General features: G+C 31.9%; 1 protein-coding gene across 1 annotated transcript; it reads left to right on the top strand.

The window, feature by feature from the left end:
- Positions 1-10508: 10508 nt before the first annotated feature.
- On the top strand, positions 10509-11978 carry LOC116121000 (cilia- and flagella-associated protein 58-like). Its single transcript, XM_031406969.1, has 2 exons — positions 10509-11112; positions 11446-11978. The coding sequence occupies exons 1-2, from the start codon at positions 10644-10646 to the stop codon at positions 11724-11726; spliced, it is 750 nt and encodes a 249-aa protein (XP_031262829.1). The 5' UTR covers positions 10509-10643; the 3' UTR covers positions 11727-11978.
- The last annotated feature ends 9111 nt before the right edge of the window (positions 11979-21089 follow it).

The following is a 21089-nucleotide window of genomic DNA, read 5'->3' on the forward strand; positions in this document are numbered from 1 at the left end:
AGCTAAATAATTCAATAGTACTTTAGATTACTATATATTAAAAAAAAAGTTATATCACATTATATGGTACACAAAAATTTTATATCTAACATTATTATAAAAAATTTAAATACCAACTTCATATTTCAATTCATATAAGGCCATCTTCAACCCATTGTATCAAATTGGTATGATTTTTAGTGTAAAACACTATTGCATCTTCAACCCATTGCATCAAATATTACACCAAAAACAATATTCCTTATAATATTTTTTTTTCCTTTTATTGTAATAATCAACAATTAATCTATTTCATTCATTGTTTTTGTATATATTAATTAAATATTATGAATAATATTTTTATTAAATAATAATTACTTTAAAATTATACTAATTTAATAAAATTAAGCATTTATTTAATCAAATAAGCATTACATTTAATATAAAAAAATATTACGTCTAATATAAAATGATAACAAAATTTTATTTAAGGATTTGAATTCCATAACCGATCCAAGCCTATGTGAGTTTTTTCAAAATGAACAATCAAGAATTATACAAAAAAAGAGTTCAACAACAAGGTTAGTGATCTCAAAATAACTCTAGTTTTTCTAATTTGTTGATGATTTTAGAGGATCCGGAACTAATCTACCAAAATACTAAATTATTATTTTAGTTTATGTTGTATTTTCTTTTAATTTTAGTGTTTTTAAATTAGTTTTAATTTTTATTTTGAGATATTATAGTTTAATATTTGTATTGAATAAAGTTTTATTATTAATTTTTCATCATTTTTTGAATTATATAATTATTATGATTTTATTATTATAAATAATAATCAAATTAACTTAAATACAAATAACAAAAAAAAATTATTTTTTATACTGTTTGAACAGTACCACACCAAATTGGTGTGCATAAACAATGCTACACCAAATTTAGCGTGGTACTGTATAATGACACCAAATTGGTGCAATATTTGGCATTGGATTGGAGGCATTTTTCACGTCATTTTGGTGTTTTTATACTAAAATAACGTTGGGTTAGAGATGCCCTAACAGTTGTTTTCACAAGTTAATTTATTTATCTTATAATCATTTAATTATAGGATCTAACAAATAAGTGGTTGCACAAGTTAAAATATAAATATGGGATTCATACTTTGTATTTCAATTTTATAATTTATTTAAAGTTTGTTGTATTTAATCTTTTGATATAAAGAATCAAATTACATATATCAAACATTAGACTCAAACTCTACTAAGTAATTTCAGCTTAGATTACACAAGAATCAGAGAAATAAATGCAATTTATGTTAAATTAATTTATAACTTCTTTATTGGTGAATAAAGGATAATAATGATTTAAGTCCTTTGGTGGTGCAAAATCCTGGCCATTATTATCATTTATCACAGCCGCTTTAAAGAGACAATCCTTGTCTTGTTATTAAAAATTGTGGATATCATATGGGATTAATGTAATGCAATCTCACCTGTCAACTCCGTTATTGTTTCTTCTACTTTTATCTTGCTTCGCCATACTACTTCACATTCATATCCGCCTCATCCAAATGGAAATAAATTTAATTGTTAATTTTTTAAATAATTGACATGCAATATAATCTAAATACAATCTCAACGGCCTAAATGTTAATACAAATGATTAAAAAATTGTCTCAAAACATAGTTTAAAAAAAGGTGAAAGTCCTAATATCAATATTCAAACAAGATAATAAAAATAATAATAGAAAAAACTTTTTAAAAAATTGAATTTAAAATACATAAAACATTATGGGTAAAAATAGTGATTTTGAATCAATCATTAATATCTGTTTATCACATATATTAGTTATACTATNATCCATTACACCAAATATTACACTAAAAAGAATATTCCTTATAATATTTTCTTTTTTTTCTTTTATTGTAATAATAAACAATTAATCTAGTTCATTCATTATTTTTGTATATATTAATTAAATATTAAGAATTATATTTTTATTAAATAATAATTACTTTAAAAATTATACTAATTTAATAAAATTAAGCATTTATTTAATCAAATAAACATTACATTTAATATAGAAATACATTACATCTAATATAAAATGATAACAAAATTTTATTCAATGATTTGAATTCCATCACCGACCCAAGCCTACGTGGGTTTTTTCAAAATGACCAATCAAGAATTATACAAAAAAGAGCCCAACAATAAGGTCAAAGATCTCAAAACAACAATAAGGTCAAAGATCTCAAAATAACTCTAATTTTTTCCAATATTTTGATGATCTTAGAGGATCCAGAACTAATCTATCAAAATACTAAATTGTTATTTTAGTTTATGTTGTATTTTCTTTTAATTTTAGTGTTAATTTTTATTTTGAGATATTGTAGTTTAATATTTGCATTAAATAAAGTTTTATTTTTAATTTTTCATCATTTTTTGAATTATATAATTATTATGATTTTGTTATTATAAATAATAATCAAATTAACTTAAATACAAATAACAAAATTTAAATAATAAAAAAATATTTTTTATACTATTTGAACAGTGCCACGCCAAATTGATGTGCATGAACAGTGCTACACCAAATTTGGCGTGGCACTGTACATTGACACCAAATTGGTGCAATATTTAGCATTGGGTTGGAGGCATTTTTCACATCATTTTAGTGTTTTTATACCAAAATAGCGTTAGGTTGGAGATGCCCTACCAGTTTTTTTCACAAATTAATTTATGTATCTTATAATTATTTAATTATAGGATCTAACAAATCAGTGGTTGCACAAGTTAAAATATAAATATGGGATTCATACTTTGTATTTCAATTTTATAATTTAATTAAAGTTTGTTGTATTTAATCTTTTGATATAAAGAATCAAATTACATATATCAAACATTAAACTCAAACTCTACTAAGTAATTTCAGCTAGATTACACAAGAGTCAGAGAAATAAATGCAATTTATGTTAAATTAATTTATAACTTCTTTATTGGTGAATAAAGGATAATAATGATTTAAGTCCTTTGGTGGTGCAAAATCCTGGCCATTATTATCATTTATCACAGCCGCTTTAAAGAGACAATCCTTGTCTTGTTATTAAAAATTGTGGATATCATATGGGATTAATGTAATGCAATCTCACCTGTCAACTCCGTTATTGTTTCTTCTACTTTTATCTTGCTTCGCCATACTACTTCACATTCATATCCCCCCTCATCCAAATGGAAATAAATTTAATTGTTAATTTTTTAAATAATTGACATGCAATATAATCTAAATACAATCTCAACGGCCTAAATGTTAATACAATTGATTAAAAAATTGTCTCAAAACATAGTTTAAAAAAAAGGTGAAAGTCCTAATCTCAATATTCAAACAAGATAATAAAAATAATAATAGAAAAAACTTTTTAAAAAATTGTATTTAAAATACATAAAACGTTATGGGTAAAAATAGTGATTTTGAATCAATAATTAATTACTGTTTATCACATATATTAGTTATACTATATGTTTAACTCTTATCCAACCGTTAGTTTCAAGGTTCGAGGATTATCTAAAATGCAAACAAGTTAGTCTGAACACCTCTAATCATAAAAAAAATATACTAATATGAGTGACCACTAAAACTCTTATTCGATCTATAATTTCAAAGTCTTAGAAAATTAATTGAAATACGCACTAATTAATTCAAACATCTTTGATCCAAAAAAAAAAAAAAAAAAACAAACAAATTTATGATACTTAGGGTATCACATCATATGTACCATTTTTAATAACTACAATATAATGTTAATGGATAACTAATTTTGATGATTGGGAAGGGGGTATTCTTTCATTTTATCCTCTATGCAATTTTTTTTCTCAAGTCAAATAAGCGTGAAAAACGTGTTGTTATTATTATTATTATTATTATTATTGTTATTATTTGACTATAGGATAAAAGAACGGGATGTGAATGTAATGGTATAACCGTGACTTCATTCAAATTTTGAGGGCAATATCGGAACTACATTATCGTTTCTTTGTGACAAATCGGGGGAACAACCCCTGCCCGTTGGTCAGGGAACGGAGACCCGCCGTTCAAATCCTACGGTCCGTATCTCCTCTCCCGATAAGTGGTCCACCCAATTAATAATTAAAGACTTTGTTAAAAAAATTTTAAAAATATTTTCTCCGCTAAGTCCGGATTCTCCGGACGGCTTTTTGCATGTCAGAAATAGAATTAACGCTCACGTTCTTCCTGTGCCTCAAACACGCCACTTGTCGCCTTTTGCTGACGTGGCTCTCTTGCCACCATTAATTCTGCTGATCAAAGACATCAACTGTTATCATGATTCATAAATCGATAGTAGTGTTTGGAGTAATAGCCGTTGGATTTGGGTAAAAGGAGAAGCGTGAGTGGGCTTAGGTGTTGACTTTGACTGCCGTTGATGACGAAGTCAATCTAGGGTCCGTCCTTTAGGCTTTCTTTGAGTTGATATTCTGCTTTGATATTTTTTTCAACCCACAATTCGTCTTTGTAATTACTAAATCAGCCTTGACGAAGCATTTGATGCATGAAAAGCACATTTGGGATAATGATTGAATGGTCTAATTAACTTTTAAATTATAACTAAATGACCTAATCAGTCTTTAAACTATAATTAATTGTAATTACTCTGCTAACTTAACGAATCCTCTCCTCTATAGAAATATAGAATGTATCTTTGAAGCTATAAGTAATGGGAGAATATCATATACTATTATCAACGTTTTCAAATTTATTATCAGCATAATAATTTTATCATTTTTTAAATAATGGACCCTTAATGTTCGAAAATTGTATCATAGATATACCCTTTACCACAACCTTATTATATTGTCAGTTATAGTAGATAAGTGAAATGATAACTTTGGTCTTATAAGAAAGTCTTAAAGTAAATCGGTAATTTTGGTATTACAATAAAATGTTGGAGTAAAATAGTAACTTTGATCTTACAAAAAAAGGTTGGAGTAAAATGGTACTTTAGTCTTGTAAGCAGTTTTAGCCCCAATTAACAAAGGGTTACATAAACTTTCCACTTATGAATAGGGTATAGAACCAATGGTCAATGCTTGGTTACAATTTTGAATCCCTGTTTTGAAGATAACTTTGTGCCAATTTTCATTGACCTGGGAAATCAATCAATTCTTTAGAGGTCTTCGATCGTGAATAAAGTAAAGAAATGTCAATCAGCAACGATCGGGGAATACTATAAATCAAGTAATTGATTTCGGTGTCTTTGATCACAAAGTAACATTGTTATAGCAAAGGGGTGTATGCGATAAAATTTTTAACTTTGAGGGACTATTTGTAACTCAAAGAGGCATTAGTGATACAATTTTCAAAATTTGAGGGTTTATTTGTAAAAAATTTGCAAGTTATCAACTGAATTATAAATTCAGAAACCTTAATGTAGTCTATCACTCTATGATATTTTCGCTTTAAGTAATTGATGCATGCACAAACCCATTATTTTATGTTAAATAGGGCAGATGGTGATGAGTGACACTTTAACTAAAAAGGTTAAAAGCAAAGTTTGATAATCACTAAAGAGAAAGTCCACCTTTTTGTCTGCTAAAGTGGTGATTTTCAGCTCATCACCTCTCTATGTGGAAGCTTCAAAAAAATTTCTGTGACCGTGACTTTTTACTACTGAAGAAACTTATCCATTCACGGATTCACCAACTGAAAATTATTTCTAATTTTTTATTCTCAAATAAACTATCATTTTCAAAGTAATAATAAAGTTTGTGTATTAGTTATTTTTATTGCACAAATACGGCCCAAATTATGGTATACAATGGGCTCATCTTTAGCCCATATATGTAGGCCTGTGAACCCAATAGGTCAGCCATGTGCCAGCCCTTGGTCCAGATGGGCCGAAGGTGCATGTAGACAGACAACCATTGCTATCTCCACCACTTTTGTCATAAGTTAATGTTGCTCTTTCTAATGGTGTAATATGGGATTAATTATTTAACGGTAATGGCTGATTTATTTTTGTCACATATGATTAATCATAGTATTATTCGTTGATTTTATGTACATTATAGATTAATGAATGTGGATCATTTTTGGGTAGTTTCATGAACTAATACGTATTAAGTGATAATCCAGATAAACATTTTACTAAAAAACTATTATAGCAGTAGTCATGGTAATAATTCTTAATTAATTATTATCAAAGATAAAATATTAGGTAGATTAGAATGTCTGTCTATGGTATTGTATTATGTGTGGTATTTATTTATGTGAGACGGTAACTTATTATTAGTGAATTAAATGTGAATTAGATTATAAATTTTGGATATCTTTAATTTAAATGACACGTTTTTAATGAAAGACGTTTGTATGAAGCTTAAAAACAGCTAAGTAACCACCATTGGGTGACCTGATGACAAAAGAGCAAAAAGGGGTTTTATAAGTTCTTGAGTTCGAGTTATCCCAAATACTAATAGGGGTGACTACTGAGGTTTTTACCCGATCGACAGTTTCAGGGTCCTAAGGCTCAATCACCTTGGTGATTAAAAAAAAAAAAAAAGGCTAAGTAAAAAAAGAGAGAAAGTAGACAATATTTACTCATTTCAGTTGGAAGCTGTCGTTTGGTATCAAAATAAGCTCATTATCCTGTGGCACCAGTTTCACATGGCTAACAAATCAAAGCCTAAGTGAATTTATAATCCAACTATATTTTCATCTTAGAGAAACTTGTATAAAAGGAGGACCCTTTACAAGAAAGTAGATAATAGATTTATAAAGTCTTTGAATTTATGTGTGAGACGGAAGAGGACCGGATTTGATTCCCAAGCCTAAAACTAGGACTTTAAAGTAGATTGTTAATTGAATGAACATCGTTTTCATGTATTTTTGGTTTTGCTTTATTTTTTATTATGGTTTCTTCCCCTTGTTCTATCAATTTCTCTGTCAATCATTCTATCTTGTCTATTTCTAAATTTTTTATCTCATTCTTTTACTTCTTCTCCATCATTTGTCCAAGTAATTACTGACCAGAGGCCAGTATAGACTTCCAGTCTAAAAATGATTCATAGATTGAAGTTCCATACTTCCATTATAATTTGTACAATAGGCCCCTGTGGGCAGTAGCCAGTATGGAAGCGAAGAATTCTATCAGATACTTTAGTGGAGCCCAGTTCCACCATAATTCAATATGAATCCCTTCATTTTGGACTTTTGGTATAACTCAACGCACTATCATGTGCGGCCACCTACATTTTAGAGCCATTTGCGGCCCAAACTGATAGAGAGACTTATCATTTTCACCGGATTGTTGTAATATAAATCAATAATACTGTACTTACCAAGAAATGTTATAAAGATTTTCATACAAAATAAGATGGTAAAAAATAAATAAAAGAGTGAAACAAAAAGTCAAACTAATTAAATTCACTTTTCCAATCATTTTTTGACACATCACTTTGTATAAAGATCTTTGTAAAATTTATTTGTAAGTGTAGTATTACTCCATATAAATAAGATTATATATGAATTTCTTGTTTTTATGCTATTTTTTTTTTTTATCAAGTATAAGTGTTCATATTTAAATTTTATTTTTTTATTTTCATAGAGAATTTAAGAGTAAGAAGAGAGAAAAATTCAAATAAAAAAAATTCAATTTTCTCTTTTATCTTCTCTCTCCTCTCTTATAAAATAAAACTTCAATTTTCAAAATAATATTTTTATCACAGAATTGCAATCGGGAATAAAAACTGACATACTCCAGACAAGTTTTTTCAAGACACACAAAATAAATTGTAATATAAAGCGTTTTATTAGTTGTGTAGGTGATAGATTTCATTAATTTCTTTGTACTTTCAGTCTCAGATAATCATATTAAATACGTTTTCATTTCCATATCTCAAAATTGCATACGGGAATAAAAACTGACATACTCAAGACAAGTTTTTCGAGACAAATGAAGTAAATTGTAATTTAAAGCATTTTATTAGTTGTGTAAGTGATAGATTTTCATTAATTTCTTTCTGCTTTTAGACAACCATACTAAATAAGTTTTCATTTTCATATTTTTAAAATTATATTTTTCAAACAAACATACAGAAGACATTTTGATTTTTTTAACATATTCAATATATTAAAAAAAAAAAAAAAGAAAAGAAAAAAGAAAAGGAATTCATAAAATAAATGAAATAGACAAACCCATAGTAACAAAATATGCATTTAAAAGAATAAGTAGAAGGTGTTTTCTATAATTACTAAACTTTGAAAACAAGAAAACGTTCTCCAAAAACAGAAAACTAACCCAACCATAGTGATTAGTGAAGTTTCATAAAACTAGAGAAAGCAATTGATACCAACCATTTAAAGCTCAATCTTTACCCAATATTGAACACAGATAAAGCAATAGCAAAATTAAATGAGCCTATCTTGTGCTGCAAAAATGTAAGTCATTCTGGTGTTGTGTAGCACGTTCTTCTTATAGGTGTTATTAATACAAGTCCTTTTCTGCCAGGGAATCCAAAATCGAATTCATAAATGAATTTTGTTCTTATATGCAATTTGTTGATTAATTGTTTTGGCCATAAAAAAAATTTGTTAGAGGCCACATCGAAATGGGCAAATTCATTTTGATGGGTTGCGTTTATGTAGAACAGTACAAAATGTATTGATATGTGTACATTTATGTTTAATTAAGCGTATGGGCGTCAAAGATTTATGCACATATATCATGTGAATTTAATTAAACCCCAAAATTAAAGTTAATAATTGAGGATAAAGTGGAAAGGGTTTGGTAATTTTTAGAGTAACATATTTATCTTCTGAGCTTTGTTAATTTCCCAATGTAGAATGGAGTGGACCCACAAGAGCACATGTGGTCCATGTGAATTGATGTTTTTGGCATATAATATAAATTCTAATGAAGTTGCATTTACAAGTCCTACCCCACTACGTAGAAGTCATAAATCACATGTACTAATCAATTCAATAAAATCCTCCTCCATTTTACATATGTAACAATGAATTATTAATCAATAAAGATAAATTGACAAATTTTCTCTAGCTTGAAATTGACCAAACGAGACTCATTGTTAGCTATCACGTTGTTTTTGTAAATGAAAGTTAATAAAAATAGTTTGTCAACGTAGTATTATTCATTATTAATTAATTTAATTAAAAAATGGTTGAAGTTGTTGATAAGTAGTTTTTTTTTTTTAATCGGAGTATCCAAACTAGCTTGCGTATATTTCAATTAATTCATAAAGTCTAATTTTTGAAGCCTATTGAATATCTTATAAACCTAATGTTTCAAGATAAGTCACAAATTATGATAACTGATCTTAAAATGATTTGAATCTAAAAAGTTAATAAAAAGAGTAAATTTTCTTGACCGTTCAACCAATCCGTGGGGTTTTAATAAGTAATTGAGGATCGCCAATTTTAACATGTGTTATAATAGTATTATTAACTTTTTTTTTTTTTTTTTTTTTAACTAATAATCATTGTAATTGATACACTGCCCCACATCTTTGAATCGAATTATTTAAGATAAAAAGGTGAGGGAAATAATTTTGAAAAAGAAAAAGTGTGATAAGACAATATATAATACGGAACCGGGAAAGAGGCTTGAGTTTAAGAGTGACTGAATCCTACCAAACAAAATCCAACTGTCAATTGAGTTCTTCTCTACCTAATGCCTCTCTGCAACGTCAAAAATTGAAAATATGCTCTGTTATTGCCCCATTTTAATATGCTGCACAGAACGTAGGACCATTTAACTATGTCTTCATGTTTGCTATTATTAGATTGTGGAATGTGGATCCATCTTCCAATACTTCCCTGAATCTCACTTCATCACCACACGTCTCCCATCTTGTAATTTCATTTTTACAACTCCACCGTCCCTTCAATGTTAGTACTCATCCGGTAACGTTGTCGACTTAGTTCAATCCTTTCGATTTTTGAGCTTTAAAAAAAATACTATCAATACAAAATTTAGATTTTGTATAACTAACTTATACCACAATTATTTGATAACATCTTTTTAATTAAATAATGAAGGAGGTTAAAATATAAAATCGAGATCCTAACTTATATAATAATTGAAGATACAAAGTTGAGATACCGAGTTGATGATATTGACAATATCCATCGTGACCTTTGGTATGTAGTAGGGAGTTTACTATGAACAATGCACTAGTTATCGATATGATGTCAGAAATAGACCGACCCTTCAATTGGAATTAACAAAGCAATGTCTCCTTTACTTAGCAGAAAAATATAAGGAGTTATTACCGACAAAAATATTTGGTTATTGGGTTTTAAAAGTGATGTCTAATCAACCACGTATTTACTATGTTAATCTTTATGTAAAATCATGAATAGGGTAGAGCTCTTCACGGGAATGTAAAATGGTTCCATCAATAATTAAGGTCCCAATAGATATGGCCTAGATGATTACTCACATTGTACTAATAAATGGGCGGCTCTTCATAGATGAGACGGAGCCTCTGAAACCGCAACTGCAAAGAATTTACGTCATTCACACACTTATCTGTTTAAGTCCCACCATTTATCATCTCTCTCTTCCTCTTTCTCTTTCAAACCTAAAAAGAAGAACCAAATAAGGAAGCCTAATCATTCCATCATTCATCACATGGGTAGTTTTCCAAGCAAAAAAAAGAGCGAGTATTTACGTGAACAAGATCACTATGTGGGGCGTTTGACAGAGAAGATAAGGCATTTGAGGGAGGAAATCAAAGAGATGATGAACGAGAGGGAGAAAGAGAGTAGAGCTTATGAGAGAGAGGTAATGTTGTTTGCATTGAAAGAAGGTGAGTGGAAGCAAGAGAGGAAGAGACTGAGAGAGGAGGTGAAGAGGTTGAAGAAGTGTGTGGAAGAAAAAGAAGAGAAGATTAGAGTAATGGAAGAAGATGGAGTGGTGGTGGTGGTGGGAGAGAAAGAGAAGAATAGCAGTGAAAAAGAATGGGAATTGTTGGGGACAAGCTTCTTCCTTGAGCAAATGAGAGAGGAAAGAGCAAGAAGAGATGAAGCTGTGGAGAAATGGAAACAACTATATCTCACTATCAAAACTGAGCTTGATGATCTCGTTCAACGAACACATGGTGCTTAATTTCTTCTCTCTTCTCTATGTTTTTCTCTTTATTGTCGCATAATCATATCCGGAAAAACACCCCGACACCATGACCCGGGCGTCGTCTACGTATGAATTCAATATCTGACGTTCGGCGGTGTCAGGGTAATGTTATTTCGACGCAGGTAGATTCGTTGGAGGAATTAATTGCTACGCCAAGTTGGTGTTTTGGCGTCGAGTTTGAGACAAACATAAATTCACTTTTCCTTTTTTATTACATTTCTTTTCTTCACATCTTCTTAAAACGTGCAAAACCATGATTAATTGTATGAGTAACATGGGCTGGCTGCAATTGGTTTTGTAGGAGATGGGCTATATTGGAGAGCAGAGGAAGAAGACATGATCAAAGAGCTAAGGAGGGAGCTGAAAGAGAAGCAAGAGAACACGGAAGCTCTAAAAGCTCAATTAGCTTCAGCCGAACGTGAAGTACACAAAAGGGAACGGGAAATTGATATTCTGAGGCAGAGTTTCAGAATTATGAGCTGTAACAAAAAGGCGGCAGCGGCAGCGGCAGCCCGTGGTGTCAGCAAAAGTGTCTCCAAGAGTTTTGCACTTGTGAAACAGATCGATGAGAAAAGCAAATGAATATCAGAAGTATTCAAAGAATTGAAGTAGATGAGCAGAAGTAATGCAAAATTGGGTATGTAAGATATATAAGGGGTCAGTAATGAACATTTTGCATTTCTTTCCTGGAACCAGAAAAAAATCACAATGCAGAAACTTGCTGCAAGATCAAATGTTGGGTGTAATTTGTAGAATTGATTTGCTTTCAAATGTGGATCAGGGTAATTTAGTTATTGTTTTCTTACAAAACAAGTAACAAATATGCAAAATGAAATTTATTCTCATCAATAGCCACAAACAAAATAGGACTGTTTTATCGATAAAATGAAAGGCAAAATTTTGTGGAAAACGCACACTACAAAGTTACAGATATTCAAATTAATAATTCCAAATATAAATATATTTCTTCACTTTTTGAAATATGTTAACCTAATTCAAAGTTCAAATTAAACAATTCCGTCCAAATCCAAATCCAAAATCATTAAATAAAAATATGAGTATGACTATTAATAAATGACTTGGAAAGAGTTCAGGTGGAGTTGAAATAGAACTATTTATATTGTGGAATTCTAATAGCTTTCTCCCATCAGAATTGGGAATATATATAAGTGGAAAATTACTCTAAAACCCTCTAACTATAGTGAATTTTAACCCTATGGAAAGACATGACTTTTCCGGCAAGTCAAAAAGGTGAAGGCTAAAGAGGTAATTGCGGTATGAATACATTGATGATTGAAGTTGAACAACTAAATCTCTCCTTAAATAAATAAAAAAATTAAAATACTCAATTTAAAAAAGAAGATGTAGGGAAAACAAAGAATGGGGTTCTTTTAATTTATTATATTTTATTGTATTTATAATTTTTTTTTATTAGGAGCAAAAATGTGTTTAAATGGTTACCGGATTTATATAATCTGACTTAGGATGTGGTCGTGACCTATTTCCGAACTACTATTTGGGGGTTTAGATTAATTTTCCGTATAATTATAAATAAGTCTTGAATTAGGAAAACAAGTGGAATTCTAATAGAATTAGTGTGCCTTATCCGATTACAGTTAAGAATTAATATATAAAATCAGTCTTCTCTTGCGGAGTGTATTTCACAAAGATGTTGAAGAGTGCATAGCTACAGGAGAGGATTACTTTACTTTCAACACAAGGACTTTGCTGCAGCAATCATAGTCATTTTACATTTTGGTGTTGCCATGAAGCTGCAACAATGCTTTGGCGTACTATACGCACAAGCTGGCATTGTCTAATAATAAGTTTTTTATGTAATATTGGGTGTTAATAAAGATGAAATCAAGAAGAAGTAGACCCGGATAAATGTTCTTCTATTGCGGCTGAGGGATTCTTTTCTGATACTATCAAAAGAAACAAGTATGACCAAGAGCTTCTTATTATCCTTCAAAAGGAGCCGCCACATACTAAGTCTTTGATTTATAGTCTGTCAACTTCTCTTATTGATGTAGAATTGTTCATAATCACCTTATAACAATCTCATTGTAATTGTAATTTTTTATTCCTTCATGTATAATCTTAACATCGCTAATTATTATTTTTTATTCAATTATGTATATTTTGCATCCATTAATTTGTTTTTGGTTGTATGATATTATTGTCAACTTATAAAACTATTAAAATTGAAAAATTTGAAACATGTGTCTAAAAATCGAAAAGAAAGTATTCTCATCAACTTATTAGACCTCATATCAATTACCTAAATAGATTGACTAATGTGTAAACATTAACACCACAAATTGAGATGTGCTACATGTTAAAGTTTTAGGTTGTCTCTTCTGGAATTGGGTGCTTGGGATATTTTTGGCTCGTTTTGTTTAGCTGTTTTCTTATAATACGATTCTTCATACAAATTCCCACCCCTAACCCGAGGCCCTACTTTCCACCCAAAATTTTGAAAATTTGAAGAACTGTATTTTCAATTATTGATTTATCACTAAGGAGTTACACCATTTATATAAGAGTATATGATCTCCTAAATTCCCTAATTATGTCAATTGCGGATTACACAATATTTTTTCTGATAATTAAGAGATTACATAATCTCTGTAATATTCTGAGATCGTATATCTAACATAACTAAAGGATTACATAATATTTATGTGATTACAAAAGATTTACACAATATTATGAAAAATCTTAACACTTCCCCTCAAGTTGGTGCATAGATGTCACACATGCCAAACTTGTCTAACACTTGTGAGAAAATACGTTTGGAGACAACCTTGGTAAGAATATCGGCCAATTGATACTCTGATAGAATCTTGGACAGTTCAATAATCTTTTCATTCAGTTTTTCATTGATGAAAAATCCATCTACTTCAACGTGCTTCGTACGATCATGTTGAACTGGATTGTGAGCAATGTCACATGCTACTTTATTGTCACAATATAACTGGATTGGTTGATAACCCAAATCTTGCAGTAGAAATCTTAGCCACAAAGCTTCACAAATCCCAAGTGCCATTCCCCTAAATTCTACTTTAGCGCTTGAGCGTGCCACAATATTTTGTTTCTTGCTTCTCCAAGTGACTATATTACCTCCTACCAAAGTGAAATACCCAGAAGTAGATCGTTTGTCATCCACTGCTCCAGCCCAATCAGCAGCAGTATATGCATGCACATTTTGGTAGTCCTTACTTTTAGAAAATAAGATTCTCTTCCTAGAAACATGTTTTAAACATCTTAAGATACACATAACTGCGTTCATATGCTGCTCTACAGGATTATGCATGAACCGACTAACTATACTCAATGCATAAGCAAGATCTAGCTTAGTGTAAGACAAGTACATCAATCTTCCCACAAGTCTTTGGTATCTCCTTTGTCAACTGGTACTTGATCAGTCACGACTCCTAATTTCAAGCCTTATTCGATTGGTGTATCAATTGGTTGACATGCTTACATACCAGTTTCTTGCAACACATCCAAGGCATACTTCTTTGTGATAGAAAGATATCTCTGTTAGATCGAGACACTTCAATTCCGAGAAAAATATTTCAAAGAACCTAGGTCCTTCATCTCGAATTCTTTTGATAAGTACTTTTGCAAAGCCTTCCTTTCTTCTGGATAATTTCTTGTAACCACCATATCATCCACATATACAATAAGTGCAATGATCTTTCCTTGCTATTTTTTAAGGAATAGTGTGTGATCTGAATTGTTCTAACGATAGCCAAAAAACTTCATAGCTTTGGTGAACCTCCCAAACCATGTCCTCGAAGATTGTTTTAACCCATACAGTGACTTCTTTAACTTACATACCTTTTGGCTATGTTTCCCTGGTAAAATACACCTTGGTGGAGGATCCATATAGATTTGTTTAGACAATTCTTCATTTAGGAAAACATTCTTCACATCGAACTGCTGTAATGGCCAATCCAAGTTTGCAGCCAAAGATAACAAAACACGTACTATGTTGATTTTGGCTACAGGTGCAAATTTCTTTGTATAGTCTATCCCATGAGTTTGAGTGTACACTTTTGCTACTAGTCTTGCTTTAAATCGTTCAATCATACCATCAGCTTTATATTCATAATGTAAATCCATCGACATCCAACAATCTTCTTTCTTGGTGGACGATCAACAAGTTCCCAAGTCTCATTCTTTTGTAATGATTTCATCTCTTCATTCATAGTAGCTTTCCATTTTTGATCAGATAAGGCTTCCTGCACACTGTTAGGAATAGATACAGTAGTTAATTGATTCACAAATGATAAATTTGATTCTGACAGATGATAGTTAGACACATAATGACTCATGGGATATTTGAACTTACTAGATGGCTCAGGTTCGTATGTTGGTTTAAGAATCCCTCTAGTACTCCATGGTGGTAACTGTTTCCTAATTACTTTAGACTCTATTGGTTTAGACTCTAAATCAAGAACATTTGTAGTGAATGGTGGTTGTGATATTCCAAGAATGAGAGATTCAGACTGAGATGAAGTTTCTTTGGACGGAGATACCACCTTGACATTTTCATCCACTTCATCTTCTTATTGATCAACGGGTCTAGTTTCTAACTCATAGTCTCCCACATCTTGAACAAAATAGTCAAGAGTTTGAATTTCTTCCAGACAATACTCCCGTTGAAGTTCAAACTTAGAAGAAAAATACATCAACTCTTCATGGAACACAACATCCATGGTTACAAATAGTTGTTGAGTTGGAGGATGGTAACATCGATACCCCTTTTGATGAACACCATACCCAACGAAAACACATTTCAATGCTCGAGGAGACAACTTGTTGCATTGATGTTTGTAGAGGTGTACAAAAGCAACACAACCAAAAATATAAGGTGGTAAGTTCGCGACCGCTGGAGCATTCACTATTTTACCAAGAGCTTGGAATGGAGTCTAGAACTCAATTGAGCTAGAAGGTATTTGATTAATTATGTAGGCTGCAGAAGTGAGTGCTTCTCCCCGAAAAGACAATAGCATGTGAGCTTCTATTAAGGAAGCACGAACAATCTCCAATAAATGCTGATTTTTGCGCTTAGCAACACCATTTTGTTGGGGTGTGTTGGGGCAAGTAGTTTGATGAATAATACTGTGTGCTGTCAAGTACTGCTAAAGGTTTGTACTTTGATATTCTCCTTTATTGTCACTTTGTAGAACCTGAACTTGAGCATTATACTGCATATGAACCATTTGGTGAAATCTTTGAAATACCACATTGATCTCCTCTTTAGATTTCATCAAACAAACCCAAGTCATCCTTGTACAATCATCAATGAAAGTAACAAACCACGGTGATCCACTTAAAGTATTAACTTGGGAGGACCCCCAAACATCAGAGTGAATAAGCATAAAGGGATTTGAACTTTTATTCAATTTTATTGGATAAGAAACTCGATGACTTTTTGAAAGTTCACAAACATCACATCAGAAACAACTAACATCACTTTGCTTAAACAAACTTTGAAACAATTTCTTCAAGTAACCAAATGAAGCATATCTGAGACACCGATGCCATAACCAGATGAAAGATTTCTGCTTGTCTTCTTCTGAGCCACTAACTGTAAAAGCTTGTTGTACTATGGCAAATTTTTTTTTTCTCTAAATCCAAATAATACAGCTTCCCCCGTTTAATACCATAACTAATCGTTTGCTTTGTCTGAATGCTCTTAAACACACAAAAGTCAAGCCAAAAAATCACCACACAACATAAAGTTTTGGTTATTTGTGAGACTGACAACAAGTTGTAACTTAGGGAGGGAACAATTAAAACTGAATCTAAGTTTAAAGTATTTTGGAAGGTTACTGATCCTTCTCCAATGACTTGGGTGGACTCATCATTGGTAGTAGACACCAATTTCTGTGAGGATAGTTTAAAGTGTGAAATATGCATAGAATCAAATGTCATGTGATCGGTAGCACCAGAATCAATTATCCATGCACTATTAGAAACAGATGTACACATATGTAAAGACTTACCATCATTTCCAGTAGTTGCTACAAATGATGAGCACTGATCAACATCTTCTTTCTTTTCCATAATAGCAGTAGTAGAGTTTTTCTTAGAATTCTTCTTCCTTTGATCACGATTGTGATCCCACCAGTCTGGATATCCAACTAGTTCAAAACATTGGTTCTTGGTATGACCAGATTTGTTGTAGTGGGTGCACTTCTTGTCTGTGTTGTTTGATTTGCTGGATTTTGTATGCTGACTTCTATTTTGGGCTACCATTGCTGAAGTCTCAATATTTCATAATTCTCCCTTCAAGGTAGTTTGATGGACTGCTTCTTGTCGGACTTCAAAGTAACTCTCTTCTAGATTTGGAATTGAATTTTTTCATAGAATTTCTCCACGAATTTGTTCAAACTCTCCATCCAAACCTGCGAGAAAAATGTGAACTCGCAATTGCTCGACAGATTTCTGATATGCTATTATGTCATCGGGATCCTTCATAACCACTTTATTTCGGTGGTTTAATTCCTGAAATATTTCTGTCATTTCTCCATAATAGACAGAGAGTGGCCTTCCATTTTGTTTAACAGTGAAGGCTTTCTGGTGCAAGGAGAAGACAAATAATTTATTGCTTCCATCATAGAAAGCTTTGGATAGAGCACTCCAGATTTCGCGAGTAGTGGATTCGCGTAGATAACGCTTCATAATCTCAGGAGACATGGACATCAACAACCATCGTTTGACTTTCTGGTTTTCATTGTACCATTTTTCATACCCCTCGTCAGATTCCTTTGGTGGTGGTCACAAATATAGGAAAGTTTTTCTCTCTTCGCAATATGTATTTCCATAAATTGAGACCACACATCATAGTTCGATTCAGTAAAAGTAATTCCTGCATTGAAAGCTCCATTGGGTTGAATAATAATGGGTTTTGATCCTAATGATTCAAACATTGTTGACCTTTTTTTTTTTTTTTTAGTTGGACTTAGACCCTGACTTTGACTCAACTTGACTTTTCTTGAACTTTTTTTTTTAAATATTACTTGAGAATAATAAAAAATAAAGAAAATAAAAAAGTTAAAAACAAATTCTTGGACAAGACAAACATGAAAGGCAATTCATGGTGGCACAGCAACAACTGATCAGAGTCGTCAGAAACAGATCAGAGTTGACGTCAGCATATTAGCGACGTTAGCAGCAGCGACAGTGGTTGAGACAACAGTAAATCGGCGACAAGATGACGATAGATTGGCAGTTTCTTGGTCACAAGCTTTAGTGTCAATCTGGGTTTTTTCGTCCTGTTGATCTAGTTTCTTCCCTTCTTGGCTCAGCGACGATAGCATGGTGGTGTTTCTTGGTGATTGAAGTTGTTTGGGTGATTGGGTGATGATGTGGATTTGCGGCATATTGGTTGAAGATGGTTGGAGTTGTTAATTTGTTTTGGATTGGGATTTTTGGTGTTTTGTGGTTTGCAGCGGCTAGTTGGTGGTTGGGTTGGTGGATTTTTAGAATTTGGATAGCCGCGTTTTCTCCTCTTTGGATTGATGATGGCTGATGGTAGGATTTCTCGCTAGTTAATTTCCTGGCAGTTGCTCTAGAGTGAGCAATTTTTTTTTTTTTTTTTTTTTGGGATCAGAGAGTGGCTTTGATACCATGTAAATTAGAAGAATTATATTTTCAATTAATTGATTTATCACTAAGGAGTTACACCCTTTATATAGGGAATATACGATCTCCTAAATCCCCTAATTATGTTAATTGCAGATTACACAATATTTTTTCTGATATAATTAGGAGATTACATAATCTCTAGAATATTCTAAGATCATATACTTGACATAACTAAAGGATTACATAATATTTACATGATTACAAAAGATTTACACAATATTATGAAAAATCTTAACAAATTTGAAGGGTGGCTACACTACTAAATCACCTCCAGATAAAGTTGGTGAAGAAGCTGCCTCGAACCAATGCCTTTCCTTACCTTTGAAAACAATGCCTATTATTCACAAACTCTTAATAGTCTAATTCTCACTTTCCTTTGTGTTCATCACCACAACATTTTGAATTACTACAGTGTAAAAACTTTGTTAAAGTGTGAAGCCCAAAACGCTGACGTTCCTTCATACAACACTTATCAACACACTGCCGTTTTGATACTCATGTGAGACAATCCTAGCCTTTGAAGCAATCAAAATCCAATGGCCATAATTTATCCAGCAAGTCAACCCTATATAAGCAAGCTTTTTTGCAGAATCTAGCAACTCTCTCTTATGTGCGAATTAGGGTTCTTGGTGCTTTGGTGAGGGTTCTTCAATCTTGTCTCAAATTTGTGTAATCAGTGTTATAATCTTTGTAATTGTACTATGAGGGTAGTATCTCATTAGGATTAGAGAGGCTAGTCCAAGTTTCTCTATAGATTAACAGTTTGGGTGGTTTGTTCAAGATTGAGAATTGTGCGTGTCTTTGAGAATCGTTGTAATCTGTAAATAACTCTTTATTCCTAGTGTAGTAAGCCCCAAATTCTTGGAGCTCAACGTGGACATAATCTTTCCAGTTTTGGAAAGGCGAACTATGGTAAATCTGGTTGTTCTTGTGTTCTTGTTTTTGTGTGTGGGTTAATCTGTTAGTTTGTGTGTGGTTAGGAGTTAATTGATCACAAATTGGTATAATAGTGGTATCAGAGCACAGTTAGGGTTGGTCTAAAAGAAAGCCAGATTTAAGCCACCTTAGGGTCTTTGGGTGTGCAGCCTATGCACACACAAATGAAGAGAAGCTTGAACCTAGGTCACTAAAGTTTGTATTTCTTGGATATCAAGAAGAGACTAAAGGGTATAGGTTATGAGAGAGGAATGCACCAAGGGTTAAAAGAATCATTAGTAGGGATGTTATTTTTATTGAAAATATATTTCCTTTCAAAACTACTAACCTTGATGTAGGTACTTCTGGCATTGACTTTATAAGTCAAGAACCAATTGCAAGGACACAAATTGAGGTGGAGTCCTCAAGTGTTCAAACTGATAAAGGAGATCCAGATGAAGAAACTGAAGTGGCAGCCTTGGATCATGAACCGGCTGAGAACCTTGAACCAGCTAACCAGAGACAGGACCCACAAAGAGATCAGACCTCCAGCAAGATATTCCTATGCTGATATGATCTATACTGCACTGGTGGTTGGAGTTGAAGTATTTAGAACTGAACTTGACAACTATGATGAAACAATCAAGTCAAAGGACAAAGACAAGTGGCAGGATGCAATGGAAGAAGAAATGCAATCATTGAAAGTCAACAAAACCTGGTCCCTGGTCCTAACTCCAAAAGATCAGAAATTGGTTGAATGTCGATGGTTATTCAAGGTAAAAGAAGGTATAAATCTTTTTGACCTTCCTAAGCATAAGGCTAGACTTGTAGCTAAAGGTTACGCACAAAGAGGGGACATAGACTTTAATGAAATTTTCTCTCTAGTAGTTAAGTATAAAACAATTAGGCATATGTTGTTCGTAGTTGCACATTATGACCTAGAACTAGAGCAACTAGATGTTAAGACTGCTTTTCTACATGGAAATTTAGAGGAAAAGATATATATGAGGCAACCTGTTAGATTTGTTGATAAAAGACTCCCTGATCATGTGTGTTTGTTACATAAGTCATTGTATGGACTGAAACAATCCCTTAGACAGTGGTACAATAGGTTTGATGCATTCATTTAAGCATTGGGTTTAATAGGAGCAAATATGATAGTTGCTTTTATTTTGCCTTGGATAATGATATGCCTTTGTATTTACTCTTATATGTGGATGATATGCTCTTGATTAGCAAATCTAAATCTAGAATAGATGAGTTATAGGGTAAACTTAAGGCTGAGTTTGACATGAAAGACTTAGGATGTGCTAAAAATATATTGGGAATGTTAATACTTAGAAATAGAAAATGCCATGAATTAAG

This window comes from Pistacia vera, unplaced genomic scaffold (genome assembly GCF_008641045.1).
Source record: "Pistacia vera cultivar Batoury unplaced genomic scaffold, PisVer_v2 Contig954, whole genome shotgun sequence".
Taxonomy (NCBI): domain Eukaryota; kingdom Viridiplantae; phylum Streptophyta; class Magnoliopsida; order Sapindales; family Anacardiaceae; genus Pistacia; species Pistacia vera.